At 35.1% G+C, this 14,732-nt stretch overlaps 1 protein-coding gene across 4 annotated transcripts in view; it reads left to right on the forward strand.

The window, feature by feature from the left end:
- The window catches only part of LOC107734531 (TBC1 domain family member 22B-like), a 52,235-nt gene that overhangs the window by 21,843 nt on the left and 15,660 nt on the right, over nucleotides 1–14,732 (forward strand). For 3 of the 4 annotated variants that reach the window (XM_016546511.1, XM_016546513.1, XM_016546512.1), the window contains 4 exons: nucleotides 4,814–4,920; nucleotides 7,136–7,211; nucleotides 9,780–9,826; nucleotides 10,420–10,500. In XM_016546511.1, coding sequence (XP_016401997.1) covers nucleotides 4,814–4,920; nucleotides 7,136–7,211; nucleotides 9,780–9,826; nucleotides 10,420–10,500 — 311 coding nt within the window. Of the gene's footprint in view, nucleotides 1–4,813; nucleotides 4,921–7,135; nucleotides 7,212–9,779; nucleotides 9,908–10,419; nucleotides 10,501–14,732 lie in introns of all 4 variants that reach the window. The other variant, XM_016546514.1, reaches the window with a different exon arrangement.

Below are 14,732 nucleotides of genomic sequence, written 5' to 3' on the forward strand. Positions count from 1 at the left end.
TTGTCAAGGTTTATATTTTTTGTTGTTTTAAATGTTGATTTGAAGTGTAGGTTTTTGCGTTATTATTACTACATTCAAACCTGAACACAGAAAGCAGTTTGTTACACAAAACATTAAAATTCTATAAAAATAAAAACCTCTTATTTCAGTCTTCTGACTCATTTTGGCTATATGATTATAGCCATACCAATTCATTTGAGTATGTATAATTCTGTATGTGTGTCAAGTCAAGTCACCTTTATTTATATAGCGCTTTTAACAATACAGATTGTGTCAAAGCAACTGTACAGCATTAATTAGGAAAATATTGTGTCAAAAATGCAAAATGACAATAGTAAACACTCAATTTTCAGTTAAAGGCAGTTCATCATTGAATTCAGTGATGTCATCATCAGTTCAGTTTAAATAGTATCTTTGCAATAATTTGCAATCAAGTCAACGATATCGCTGGAAATGATATCGTTGACTTGATTGCACAGATACAATTTAAACTGAACTGAGCTGTTGCAGTGTTACAGTCACACCAGTTCATAGGTGTGTGTGTGTGTGTGCGTGTACAAGTACAAGTGTGTGTCCGCGCGTGTGTGAGTTGGTGTTGATTTTGCACTCTAGATGTTTTAGAGTTTCACCCCTTCATTGCTGTGCAATTTTTTTTCTGCATTATGGGGGATTTGTAGATTGTACACACAAAAAATTTCTGTATTTTCGATTTTTTTTCCCCATTTCCCATTCATTTCCTATGGTCGGTCATTTTTGACCGAAGACCATGTGTGACTTTTTTGTTTTTTTACGACCACTTAGCTTTTTCAAATCATACCCTCAATTTTTTTTTTGTGTTCACATACCAAGTGCCATAAAAGTCACCAAGTTTCGTACCATTCTGGTGAAGCTAAGATTTTAAAAAATTTGAAATGTAAAATTGTGACCGAAGACTGCACAAGGGTTAAAGGAATTGTTTATTCAAAAATTATGTAATTTACTCACTCACATGTCAGTCCAAACCTCTATGACTTTCTCCTGTGGAAGAAGAATGACTCAGTTGCTGAATAAGTCAGTGAAGAATGAATCAGTCAATCTTTTCCATGGAATTGGCATCTGGAGCTTTTTAATCTTGCAAAAAGCACCATAGAAGTAGTCCATATGACTTGTGTACTATATTCCAAGTCATTTAATAGCTTTGTGAGGTTGAAATTTCAAAGTTATTAACTGAAAACCTTCTCCTTTTGCGAGTTAATCTCAAGACCAAGATTTGTCTGAATCTGTTAATAATTTTTTTTTGGTCAATGATTCATTCAGACCAGTGTTGTGAACTGAATCAACTTTCATGGTGTTGAATCTGAGCAATAAGCCGCAAGAGGGTAATATCACTAATACATAGCTTTTGTAGCTTGAAAATGTTCAACAAAAATTTAAGTCATTACTAAAATCACAGTAATCTAGTTTATAAACTGTAGACTGTTTATAGTTGTCAAGCAACATGACTCTTTAAGGGAATTGCTTAATTCAAAAATGCATATTCTGTAATTTACTTACGTCAATCCAAATCTGTACATCTTTCTTACTTATGTGAAGAAGAATGAATCAGCAACCTGAATGAGTTAGTGAAGAATGAATCAGTCTCTATTTTCCATATATTTAGCAATTGGAGCTTTTTAAGTTTGAAAAAAAAAGCACCATAAAGAAGCCTGTACGGCTTGTTCACTATATTCCAAGTCATTTCATAGCTTTGTGAGATTGAAGTTTGTTATTCAATGAAAATCTCCTCCAGTGGTTGTGACCGGATCATTACATTATTGGGTTGAGCACAAGAACCAGGTTGGTTTAAATTTGTGATTTGTGAATGAATCACTCAGACCAGTTTTGTGAACTGAATCAACTGATTCATCAATCTAATTAGTTATGAATCATACATGGCTACTTCTCCTAATGAACATGCCAAGTAGAGCTAGGGAAGTCAGCTAGGGTAGAGCTAGGGCAAATGCCAAGATTCAGTTCATTATTTCGGTCTATTTGTCAAACTAAAATTGTTATATGGCTTGAAAGATTTTAAATAAAGAGCATGAGTCACATATTAGCCTCTTTAACATCATTTTTTGAAGCCTGAAAGCTCCAGTCCCTGTTTATTGCAGTTGTATGGAACATAGCAACCAGTTCAACTCAAATTACTCTTGTCATTTTCCAACAAAGTCATACGAGTTTGGAATGAGAAAATCATGGATATTGGGTGAACTATTCCATTCATAAAGAATTAATTGATGTGTGGTCACCAGGTGTGCACCTGTCGGCATATTTTATAAATGGCTTTGAACCTGAGACGTGGAGGAATGACCTGAATGAGCAGTGATTTGTTTCACGAGTTGCAGACTTGACTCATGATTATTGAATGATCTCTTAGGTCGCTTATTCTCGCACACGGCACAATAACCCCCTTTTTCTCTACGGGGTCAGAAAACAAGGTGGCAAAGCCTCTCTTTGTGCCACAAACAGGATTTCTCCTGCATTCTGTAAAGCTGCTTTATGCAGCAGCTCTCTGTGTGTGTGTGTGTGTGTGTGTGTGTGTGTGTGTGTGTGTGTGTCCGTCCGAAGCTTTGGAGTGATGTGGAAATGTGGAGAGCTAAATGGATCAGGAATCTCTCCAGTGCTGCGGCCAGTGACATATGGCCCGGCCCATGACCGGCAGGGCACTGCATGCTTCATTTGTGGTCAAAGAGGGTTATTTGCTTTGCTTTTGCAGCTTTTTTCCCTCCTGCCAGCTCTTTCCTGTCGTTCTCCATCCGTCTTTTTTTTACTTGAAGCCCATCCGGGTTCTCTCTCGGCCCCACATCAGCTGTTCTTCCTGCTGCAATGCAGAGGTTTACTGACAGTTTGCTCAGAGTTTGAGCAGAGAGGTTTTTGCCAGTTTAACCTGCTACCAGTCTGATTCACATTTGTGGGCCACATTCATTAAATGCACATTTCTGTGTAAATTGTTTGTAAAATCATTAATTGAAGGTTTTCTTAACAGACTCCATGATTAACTTCTAATTCTAAGTTAACAAAAAATGTTTTTTTAACAGTATATTTTTGTCACAAGTGATATTACATTTTTATAATAATAATTTTTTATAAAATAAAAATGATATTAAAACAGGTTGCAACAATTGATATTTTTTACTTGCAAACCCCCTTTTTTCTTTTCTTTTTTTTTTTGGTTATCCAGCTAGATAATGTTGTCTTGGTGAAATTTTAATCGGCTAAATTTTCAACAGTAATGTTTATCACAGAAAACCAAATGCATACATTCGCAAGGCTTAAAAACATGATCAACAAACATAAGGGGTAGCGAGTTTGTCTGTTTGTATTTTTTTCATTTGGTGACTACTTTTGAAATTGCACACTTCAATTTTGAATAATAAATGTTTAAAAGGACAGTTCACCCAAAAATAAAAATTGTCATCATTTACTCGCCTTCATGTCAATCCAAACATGTATGACTTACTTTCTTCTAAAACACTCCAAAAATACACTACTGTTTAAAACTTTTGGGTAAGATTTTTTTTTTTAAATGTTATGCTCACCAAGGCTGTATATATATTTGATCAAAAATACAGTAAAAACAGTAATGTTGTGTAATATAAAAATAGAGAAAAGTTATTTTAAATTATAATGATATATTAAAATTTTTATTTATCCCTGTGACGTCAAAGCTGCATTTTCAGCATCATTACTCCAGTCTTCAGTGTCACATGATCCTTCAGAAATCATTCTAATATGCTGATTTACTGCTCAAGAAACATTTCTCTTTATCATCAAAGTTGAAAACAGTTGTGCTGTTTAATAGTTTGTGAAAACCGTGATGCATATTTTTCCAGGATTCTTTGATGAATAAAAAGTTTAAAAGAACAGCATTTATTTGAAATAGAAATGTTTTGTAACATTATAAATGTCTTTACTGTCACTTTTGATCGATTTAATGCGTCCTTGCAAAACTATTAATTTATTGAAAAAAAAAAAATCGTACTGACCCCACACTTTTGAACGGTAGCGTACATGCGTTTATACGTCTAAAAGTTTACTGTTGACAGTCAGTTTGATTTTGTCTCTAACCACAGACCTCAGCAGCAATTGTGAGCGTGGTCTTCAGCACGTGGTCCTCAGTTGAGTATCTACGGTCGTTCGAGAGCATGTATTCTTCATTGTGTCTTCAACCTTGGATCTGACCTTCTTCTTAACTATATTTCAGCTCTAATGTACTGCAGTAACAGATAGACTGAATTGCTTTGACGATGCGCAAGCTGCATGCAAACATGCCTAGAGCACGCTCTCTCTCTTTCTCTTTACTCAGTGCTTCATCAAAATAGCTCCTTGTCCTTCCTTCCCCTCCCCAATCCCTCCATCCTTATTAAGAAACGAGCAAGAGAGAAATCAAGAGATGGAGGACTACATTAGCTGTGCGGTAGGTGCGTGGAGTGGCACACAGAAGTCTCTTCCAGCCAGGTCTGGCTCTCTGGGGCATAATGTGTGTATCAGCATCATTTAGCACATACTGTTTAAAGAGTCGGGAAAGGTCATGGCTGCGAGGGGAAGCCTGTGGTGGGAGGGAGGGAGGAAGAGGGGTGAGAAAGTGAGTTGATTAATGTGTTGAATAAAGAATGCAGTTTGCCGGCTAATGATCTAATGGCTTCGTGGTGTCTGTGCATACCACGCACGTCACACACCAGAGCTACTGTTGCCTGCAAGAAAACAAAGACTGCTGAGAACACCTGCAGCATGTATGTTGGTTTGATCTGCTGGTGACCAACATGTGTGTGTGTGTGTGTGTTCTTTTCCATAGAGGAAGACGTGGAAAATTTCGAAATGGCAAGCTTGCCCCAGGATACACAACGAAACATTGAAGCCGACAGCTTTTGGTGCATGAGCAAATTGCTGGATGGGATACAGGTATTTGATTCACTTGAGGTTTGACTGGTTAGATGGGAGATCTCATAACCATCTTTCTCCAGTGATTTCCATTCAAAAGTAGCCATTCATGCTAATTATTATTATTATTATTATTTTTTTTATTTTTTTTTGCACAAGCAGTTTATAAATCCTAACTATTTGATTTCACCCTTGTCGTTATAGTTTTCTTTTTCTTCCTCTTCTTCATAATAATAATCTTTATTGTTACTTTGTTACAATCTTTATTGTTAGATTTTTTTATAAACATATATATTCATATATAAATAAATGTATCATTAAATTTCATTCATGCATCATCATTTCTTTCTGCCTTCCTATTCTTATCCTTTTAATTCTATAACATTTCTATTAATAATAATAATAATAATAATCTTTTTTTATTGTTACTGTTCTTATTTTCTTCAAAAGCAAAATTCTTCTTTTCTTCGATGATAATCATTTTATTGTTACTGTTAATATTTGAAATATTTTTTATAAACATATGTAAATATATAAATAAATGTATACTAAATATATACATTTCTAATTTATACTCATACAAAATAATTTTTCTTCCTCTTCTTTTCCCTCCTCCTCCTCCTCCTCCTCAAAATAATAATAATAATATTAATAATCCAATTCAAAATAATTTAATATTTTTTGTTGGTGTACTGTTACTGATATTTGATATAATTTTTAAATAATTTTCAAATATAAATTTCATTGGCATCATCTTATTCTTAATTCTATTGTATATTTCTTAATTATTTTTAATTTTTTTATTTTAAGGAGACAAAATTCAAATCCCATACTTCACAAAGTTCAAATAAAAAACATTATGCACCAGCCAAGCTACTGCCATTAAGACAGTAATGGTAATAGCTTTCTCCAGGCATTATAGACCTTCTCGGTCCATCCTCAGTTTCCTGAGGACAGCATCTCAGTATCATCATCTTCATCTCTTCTGTGTCTTTTTATTAAAACTAAACCCTGTAGTGGTCATCCTGTCCTTTTGTTCTTTTCCAAAAGCCAGAGGCAAGTTGAATGCAATGCAATAAAAAAAAAGACACTGACGGACCGAAAAAAGGTGCTGACTTTGTTGTGCTTAAGCCCCAGAGGATACGACACGTAGCGTCTAGGGAAGACAGACATAAAAACTTGGAGAGGAAGTTGAAGCTAGGACATTTAAGCTAGGGGGATTCAGATTCAGGCTGTGTTCCCTTGAGAACGGCCCTCTGTTAGAGTGAGGCGAGCGTGTGAGGGCACTCATCTGCAGGCGGGAGCAAGGGTCAGATGCAGGCCGCAGTCAGGTTGTCCCGTGGGCCGCTCTGTGTTGTGCTCATTGGCTGAGTGGAGCTGAGCTGAAGGGCAGAACACGCGCATGGATCAGAACACAGAATGTGTCTTCCCATGCAGTCGTCCCCCTGGGCTAAAACACACAGCAGACGGCCACTGGCCCTTACTGACCCACAAGGGATGAGGAACAGAGATAGAGAGATGGAACTACATTAGTTATGAAATAACTATAAATGTGACGTTATAGTGCCTACAGTTCATTACAGTTTGTTTTTTTGCACAAGCAGTTTGTAAATCCTAACTATTTAATTTCACCCTTGTCGTTACTGTTTTCTTTTTCTTCTTTTTTTTTAACTATTTATTTTTTTTATTAATTTTTTTGTTAAATTTAAATTTTTTGTTTTTTTATATTTTATTTTCAACTCTGCTTCAGTTCAACCTTTCAACATGCAGCCAACAATTTTTTTTTTGCAAGCAGTCTATAAATAATATTTATTTGTTTGTTTGTTTATTTAAGTGCTCTTAAAAGCATTTTTACAGGTTTAGTTTTAACAATTACCACAGAATAAAATGTGCCCTTCCATAACACTAATTGCAGTGCTTTTCATGTGTAGCATGATGCTTGTATTGAGCGATTTAAGCTCTTATATACGTCATGTGAAAGAGCCTTAACAAGTTGACAGAATAATTGAAAGTGAAAGTGACGTGACATGTGGCCAAGTATGGTGACCCATACTCGGAATTAGTGCTCTGCATTCATCCCATCCAAAGTGCACACACACAGCAGTGAACACACACACACCGTGAACACACACCCGGAGCAGTGGGCAGCCATTTTTTGCTGCGGCTCCCGGGGAGCAGTTGGGGGTTTTCCCAATTGTTCCATGTTCTAAATTCTGCCTTTGTTTTTCTCTATCAGGACAACTACACATTTGCCCAGCCTGGGATACAGATTAAAGTCAAGGCGCTGGAAGAGCTCGTTAGCAGAATTGATGGTAAGATCATGTTGACGAACACATCATCTACTAATTCCTTTCACGCTGCATAGAATTAAAGGAATTGTTTGTGCCAAAATAAGAATTTTGATTATTTGCTCACTCTCATGTTCTTTAAAAAAATATCTCAGAACTACTAAATACTGAAAAACAAAATTAAATTGAATAAAAATCAATATTCTAAGGTTAAATTCCCATTTGGAATTGAACAGCCCCTGGTCACTGTATGTTTTCATTGTGAGAAAAGAGCAGCGTGAACATTCTTTCAAATTTCTCATTTTGTGTTCCTATGGAAAAAAACAATTTGCAACAAAATCAGAATGAGTAAATGATTACAAAATTTTAATATTTGGGTGAAATTGTTGTTTAAAATATTTGGGGTAGTTGGTCCTGGTCGCCAAACAGGTTACCTTTGAAGCTACTTGAAAGAAATCACACTCTTTTTGCACTTTGTTTTTGACGTTTTAACAAAGCTGTACTCATAGATATATTTATTTCTTTTGTCAGTTGTTGTAGCTGTTGTTCTGTTAAGGAGCATAAAAGTTTTGACAGGTTTCTATGAATAGTTCAAATGTAGTCGTCAAAGCTGCTTTAGGCCCAACCGTGTGCCACTTTTTGTGCTTTTTGCGATGCGTCAGATTTTTATTTTATTTTTTTAACACCCTCAGAAGCTTCAGCACGAATGACACGTCATGACTGCCAGAACAAAATGGCAGAGTCTGGAGTCCCTCAAATGATCCTATCTATTTTGCCCTTTGCCCTCCAGAATGATGTGAACAAGTTGTCTCGGACCTTAAATAGCAGTGCAAAATGTTCAAAACAACAAGGAGTTGTTTTTCTGCCAGGGTGCGATCTTGTTCATCGCCTTGGAAAAGACTTGTTTTCCCATGGTGTTGGCCGTTTCTGTTTCTTGGAATCACACGTTTCCATTATGCCACTAGTCCGCCTCTGTTTTTTATCCTTGAGAGTGTTTATACCATCTGGACGCCTCCTCCCCTGTTCGCAGTGTTTGGTGTGATAAGCTGAACAGCCCACACTGAAACTCTCGGTGAGAGCCGCCGCGCTCCTCTTTCCCATCCATCAGCATCCATGAGCACCGTGAGCAATAGCAGACCCCACAGTCTCACCGGGGGGCACAGGAGAGAAATCAATTCCCCATAAGCCCCTGCGATTAGGGTGTGAAGGCAAACGGAAGTGAGCTTGAGTGGAGAGACGAGTGGAGTGGACTGAGCAAAGGGAAAACAAATCACACTTTCAGAAGACTATAAGAAAATTCACTAGCAAGTAGAGGTTTTTTTTGCTTCTGAATCGATGTTAACCGTTCACCTTCCCAGTTTAACATGTTAATATGTTATGTAATATATAATTTAGCATATTATTGAGTATATTTAACAGTCCTTAAGGCTGGTATTGAATGTGCTTGACGACTATTAGTTATTTTTTTAAAAAGCATAAAAATAAGTGTTTTTGCAAAATGTTTGTGTGTTTATATATATATATATATATATTATTGCTGTGATGTAAAGCTGACTTTCAGCATCATTACTCCAGCGTTCAGTATCACATGATCCTTCAGAAATCATTCTTATATGATGATTTGCTGCTCAATAACTAATACTCTTTATTATTATTATTATTATTATTATTATTATTATTATTATTATTATAAACCATTATAAAGACTAAAATAATTGGGATGCTGTCCAAAGCGTTTGCTATTGGTGTTTTTTTTATTTTTTATTTACTGCACACATTTACCACGGAGGACCAAGAAAAAAAATTTATTTGTAAGGTATTTTTCAGAAAATGACAGTGGTTTCAATTTTGTGGCACAAGAAATTGTTTGCAAATATTTTATACTTGCATTTTGCTTGCTGGAATCGGAATCATTATGAACAAACCTTTTGTTGTTTTTTTAAAGAAGTGGGATTGAGAAAGAAGTTAATTTTTGATCATGTTCAATCCTCACACCAATGACTCGCTCCATTAGTTGAATCCATTATGATGCAACCCTTATGTAACATCTCGAAGATCATTCATTGTTTAAACCTTTTTTTTTTTATATATATTGTTTTTGCTTTTATTCGTGGCAGTAAGAGTTTCCATTTTCCTTCTGATAGGTCCGACTTCAGTTCTCAGTACATTCAGAGACCCGTCACATTTTCTCCATCAATATTTATCAGGAGTCTAGTCAATACAGCCACTTTCGAAAGCCATTCTTATTCTGGTCAAAGGCTGAACGAGAGCTTATCAGAAAAATCCCTCTCTCAATGAGCTAAGCACCAGGCCTACTTTTCCCTTCCACCCAAACCTTCTGTCTCTCTCTCACTCTCTCTCTATTTAATCGAATATAATTCCACACGCGTTAGGGGTCTATAATGTTAATTCAGTAAAACAGGTGTGGGTAGAATTCAACAATAGCTGGTGATCTTAGTTCAGGGCCAGAGTGCTTCTTTAAACAATGGGGGTCTATATATGGTTTACAAAAGCTACTCCCAGTGCAGCACTTTGCTGAAACTACCAGCAAATAGATATAACCCCCCTGTGCTTTCTTCTCTACGCCCACAGAGGATGTCCACGTGCACTTTCAGAAGTGTGAGGTGGAGTATCTGCAGTTTGCTTTCCGCTGGATGAATAATCTACTGATGCGGGAGCTGCCGCTGCGCTGTACCATTCGCCTGTGGGACACCTACCAGGTACAGCTGCACCAACACCAGCCAAAACATGTCGGAAAAGCTTTCACGTGTGCTTTTGTGTTAAATTTATGTGTCATTTATCTGATGATTTTATTCAAAGTGGCCTGGGGTTAAGTGTCTTGATCAAGAACAATGGTGATGGTTCATGGATCAGCTATGTGTTTTAACCTGCAAACTTTTGGTTACCAGCCCAGAACTTGAACCTCTAGTGGGAGTGTACTTAATTGTGCTTAGGATTTGTTTTTCAATTCGGTTACTTTGGTGATAACATAATTATTTTTAATAATATGCTGACTACACAATTTGCCTGTAATGAAGCAGGGGTGTCGTAATTGTTGCTGCTACTAGAAATGTCTAAGTTTGCTATTCCCCAACTTTTTGGAAATAATCATTGTACCACCTAATAAATAGTAATTAATATCACAATACATACTTGAACGTAGGCATAGAATTGTGAATTAAGAAGAAGAAAAATATTAAATAAAAAGATTATTACAAAATAATATCTGCAGTTTGCTTTCCGCTGGATGAATAATCTACTGATGCGGGAGCTGCCGCTGCGCTGTACCATTCGCCTGTGGGACACCTACCAGGTACAGCTGCACCAACACCAGCCAAAACATGTCGGAAAAGCTTTCACGTGTGCTTTTGTGTTAAATTTATGTGTCATTTATCTGATGATTTTATTCAAAGTGGCCTGGGGTTAAGTGTCTTGATCAAGAACAATGGTGATGGTTCATGGATCAGCTATGTGTTTTAACCTGCAAACTTTTGGTTACCAGCCCAGAACTTGAACCTCTAGTGGGAGTGTACTTAATTGTGCTTAGGATTTGTTTTTCAATTCGGTTACTTTGGTGATAACATAATTATTTTTAATAATATGCTGACTACACAATTTGCCTGTAATGAAGCAGGGGTGTCGTAATTGTTGCTGCTACTAGAAATGTCTAAGTTTGCTATTCCCCAACTTTTTGGAAATAATCATTGTACCACCTAATAAATAGTAATTAATATCACAATACATACTTGAACGTAGGCATAGAATTGTGAATTAAGAAGAAGAAAAATATTAAATAAAAAGATTATTACAAAATAATAAAGAATAATATATAATTTAATTGTAATGTTGTTTCAATAATGATTCTTATTTGTTAAATAATATAAATTAATAGTAAGATTAAATATAGAAGTTTCTGCATACATAGAAATGTGATTTAATGTCTATAACAACAATAATAATATAACTATTATTCTTCTATAGCTTTTGATTATTATTATTTTTTATTATAATAATAATAATGTTTAATGTTCATATTTATGATATACTGTTATATTTTATACATATTCAAATATTTATACCACATTTTACATTCAGAATATTGTCATTTTTGATTAACTATTTTGGTTTTGGATTAAAAAATGAGCATGTTTTAATTATAAAAAACTTTTAATGTTTATTAGGTTTATAAATAGGTTATTAATGCAGAAATAATAATAATAATAATAATAATGCTTTTTGGCCAATTCAGAAAATGATTTTCATTGAGTGCATATGTATTTATTTATTTTTTTTTATTATTTTTTTTTTTTTTAGTATAATTTAATTTGGTTATAGTATAATTGATTATTAAATTCCATAATTGATGCCATTTTACACCCCTATGTCACCTGCCATTACGTGGTTTCCTGGAAGAATGCATACTCCCATGAATGATTGCTAATCTTCAAATAATATTTTAAATGCTTGTGAGGTTATGGGTGACATGTCCTTGAAGACCATGCTGCTCATACATTTTTTTTTTTCTTGTTAAAATGGCAAAAGGTGTGAACTGCTCATATCCCTGTCATTCATTAATATTCTTTTGAAGAGTTTCCTTCTGATTTCCTTTTCGTGTCCCATCTGCATGTCCTCTCTCAGACTTCCTTTTGATATATCTCCTTGCTCATTTCTTTGTCCTTTACATCTGCCTTTGTCTATCTGCCGCTTCATCTCTCATGCATGGCGTTTTGACGTGGATCCATTTCCACAAGGTGGGTTTTATTGGATAAAGGGGAATAGTTGTCAGGTGACAAGTGCGATCCGAGAGAGGAAATGGTGACTGGTGAACCATTATGCATGCTTGCATGTCATTTGTTTCTGTTCGTTTTGAATCAGTGATGTTGCCAAACATTATTGATGGGCATTTTGGATCATCAGCTTCTTAAAGGCAACATATAGAACACCTTTAACATATTTTGACACTATTTTTCTTATACATATTTGTAAAATTTTACGGGAAAAAATTACTGAATGTACCTACTGAATGTGACAAGCACAGTTTTCCTCTGGTTATTTTCCATCGGTTTTTCATTCTCGGTTCCAGCTTTTTTTTTTTTGGTCTTTATTTCCTCAGGCGTTTTTCACAGCAGGGTCAGGGCCGGGGTGAGCAAGAAAGGTGGCATTCACCCACCTCACTGAGGTAGAGGCGGGAAGTGTGTCAATGAGGCCAGCCGAACACACAGAGAAAAACTGAGCCTTGATGTATATGTTTTCAAGGTCAAATCACGCTTAAACTATCCATAACCTGCCCTGCCACCTTCACACATCAATGTATGCAAATTTAATGATAAATCAAAGAGAGACATGCAGATCAATTGTTTACATTTTTTTTAATGTTTTACCTCAGAACAAATCCTTAGAAAGGGCCTAAATCCTGGACATTCACAATGCATTTAACTTGCGTAGTGTGCTGTACTATGTCAGAATACAAAATATAACAGAATGTTTGGTGGGAATAATGTTGTTTGGTAATGTAAAAGTTTGGAGTTAATTTTTTTTGTCTTAATTTATTTAATCACAAATGCAGTACAAACTGACTGTAAAATTGTGAAAAATTATTATAATGTAAAATAACTTTTCTATTTGAATATATTTTAAAATTTAATTTATTCCTGTGATGGTAAAGCTGAATTTTCAACAGCCATTACACCAGTCTTTAGTTTCACATGATCCTTCAGAAATCATTCTGATATGCTGATTTGCTGCTCAATTATCTAGAATTTCTTCTTCTTATTATTATTATTATTATAAACTTTGATTTTTTTTCAGGATTCTTTGAATAGAAAGTTAAAAAAACAGCTTTTATTTGAAGTAGAAGTCTTTTGTAACGTTATAAATGTTTTTTGATCAATTAAATGCATCCTTGCTGAATAAATGTATTAATTTCTTGAGTAATGGCTACTCAAAATTCAGCTCTTTCATCACAGAATATTAAAATAAAAAATTCTTTATAAATTGTCTTTTTTAAATTACAATATTACTGTTTTATTGTATTTTTGTTAAAATAAATGCAGCCTTAGTGCGTATTAGAGAGACGTATAGGAAGTGTAATCTTAATTATTCATAACTTATTATATTTTTCACTACCTACGTGATGTTAAATTCTTGACTTTTAGAGTTTTGACTCATAGAAGAACAAATACAATAGACCTGATCTCCATTTCAATATACCTTGGAGATTTGTGTTAGAATAGATTTGTTTTTAAAATGTTGAACAAATTGGTAGAAGGTTGTGTAAAATATAAAGTAGCTTGATGCTGCATTGGCAGTGGGTGCCTATAAAGCAAAACTTGAGCGTATCTGCACAGAACTGGCTGATGAATATGAATGAATTCTCATGAGTGGGCAGTCCAGGTTATGTAGCAACATCTGCATGATCCAGTTCATATTCATTAGCTCAGCCATTACTTATTGTGACATCATAATGAGCTTCAAAACCTTTTGTATTTTTTTGTATTTATGATAACCTGAACTGATGAAGCGTGCACAGTAAGGCAAGCAGATTGGGGACAATTTGATTTCATGTTGCCATCTACCATTAATTACAGTCCTTTTTATTGTCATTTTGTATTGTTCAAATGACACTTTGGGCTTTTCTGATAACACTGAATAATATGTTCCTGATTAATTGTTAATGAATACATTCATTGGCATACAGTGAGCAGACACATGTTGCATGTTCTGTGGACCGGAGCAAGTTGATTAGATGAGGGCGTTTTGTCCAAAAAGGCAGAGAAAAGAGCCTTAACTTCTCCTGGGCTCCTTTATCAGGTCCCTCCTGTAATTGCACGTTTGGCACAAAAGACTTACTCCTCAAGATCAATTAGAAGTGCACAAAAAGCTCAGGCCAGAAAGAAAGAGATGTGGTCGAAAGAAATGAAGAAGGAGAGAGAGAAAGAGCTGTGAAGACAAAAAGGAAAGGCATGTTAATGTCTGACTGATGTTCTGAAGCATCTGCATCTCACGTCCCCTCCATTAGCGAGATGGGTTCTGTTTAGGGCTGTGAATCTTTGGGTAGACAGAGAATCGATTCAATTCACGATTCATAGGTTTTCGATTCGATTCAAGACCGATTTTTGCAAATTCAGAACGATTCGATTCACAGTTAAATTCGATTCGATTCGATTAATGATTTGATTCTGCATTCTTTAAGTGCATTCACAGATTATTTAAATGCTTCCCCTAAATTCTTTAAATGCTTAGTCAGGAGGCATATTACACAGCAGCCTTTATGGTTACATAAACCATAGGTTAGAGAAAAAAAAAACACTTTTGTCCATTGTTAGATGCTAGTTTAATTATGCTATGGCATGACATGGCATATGTAGAAATTTATGTAAGCCAAGATAAAAAAATAAAAAAAAGAGCTTTAAAAAAGTATTATGTATAGGCTAACATTTTGTCACACCAGGGGCATAGCCATCATTTCAGAAGTGACAGAAATGTCAAATACAATAATTTTATGTATGTATGTATTATTATTATATATATATTTTTACAAGAAAT

Source organism: Sinocyclocheilus rhinocerous, unplaced genomic scaffold, assembly GCF_001515625.1.
Source record: "Sinocyclocheilus rhinocerous isolate Xijiao unplaced genomic scaffold, SAMN03320098_v1.1 scaffold99, whole genome shotgun sequence".
In the NCBI taxonomy this organism is placed as follows: Eukaryota; Metazoa; Chordata; class Actinopteri; order Cypriniformes; family Cyprinidae; genus Sinocyclocheilus; species Sinocyclocheilus rhinocerous.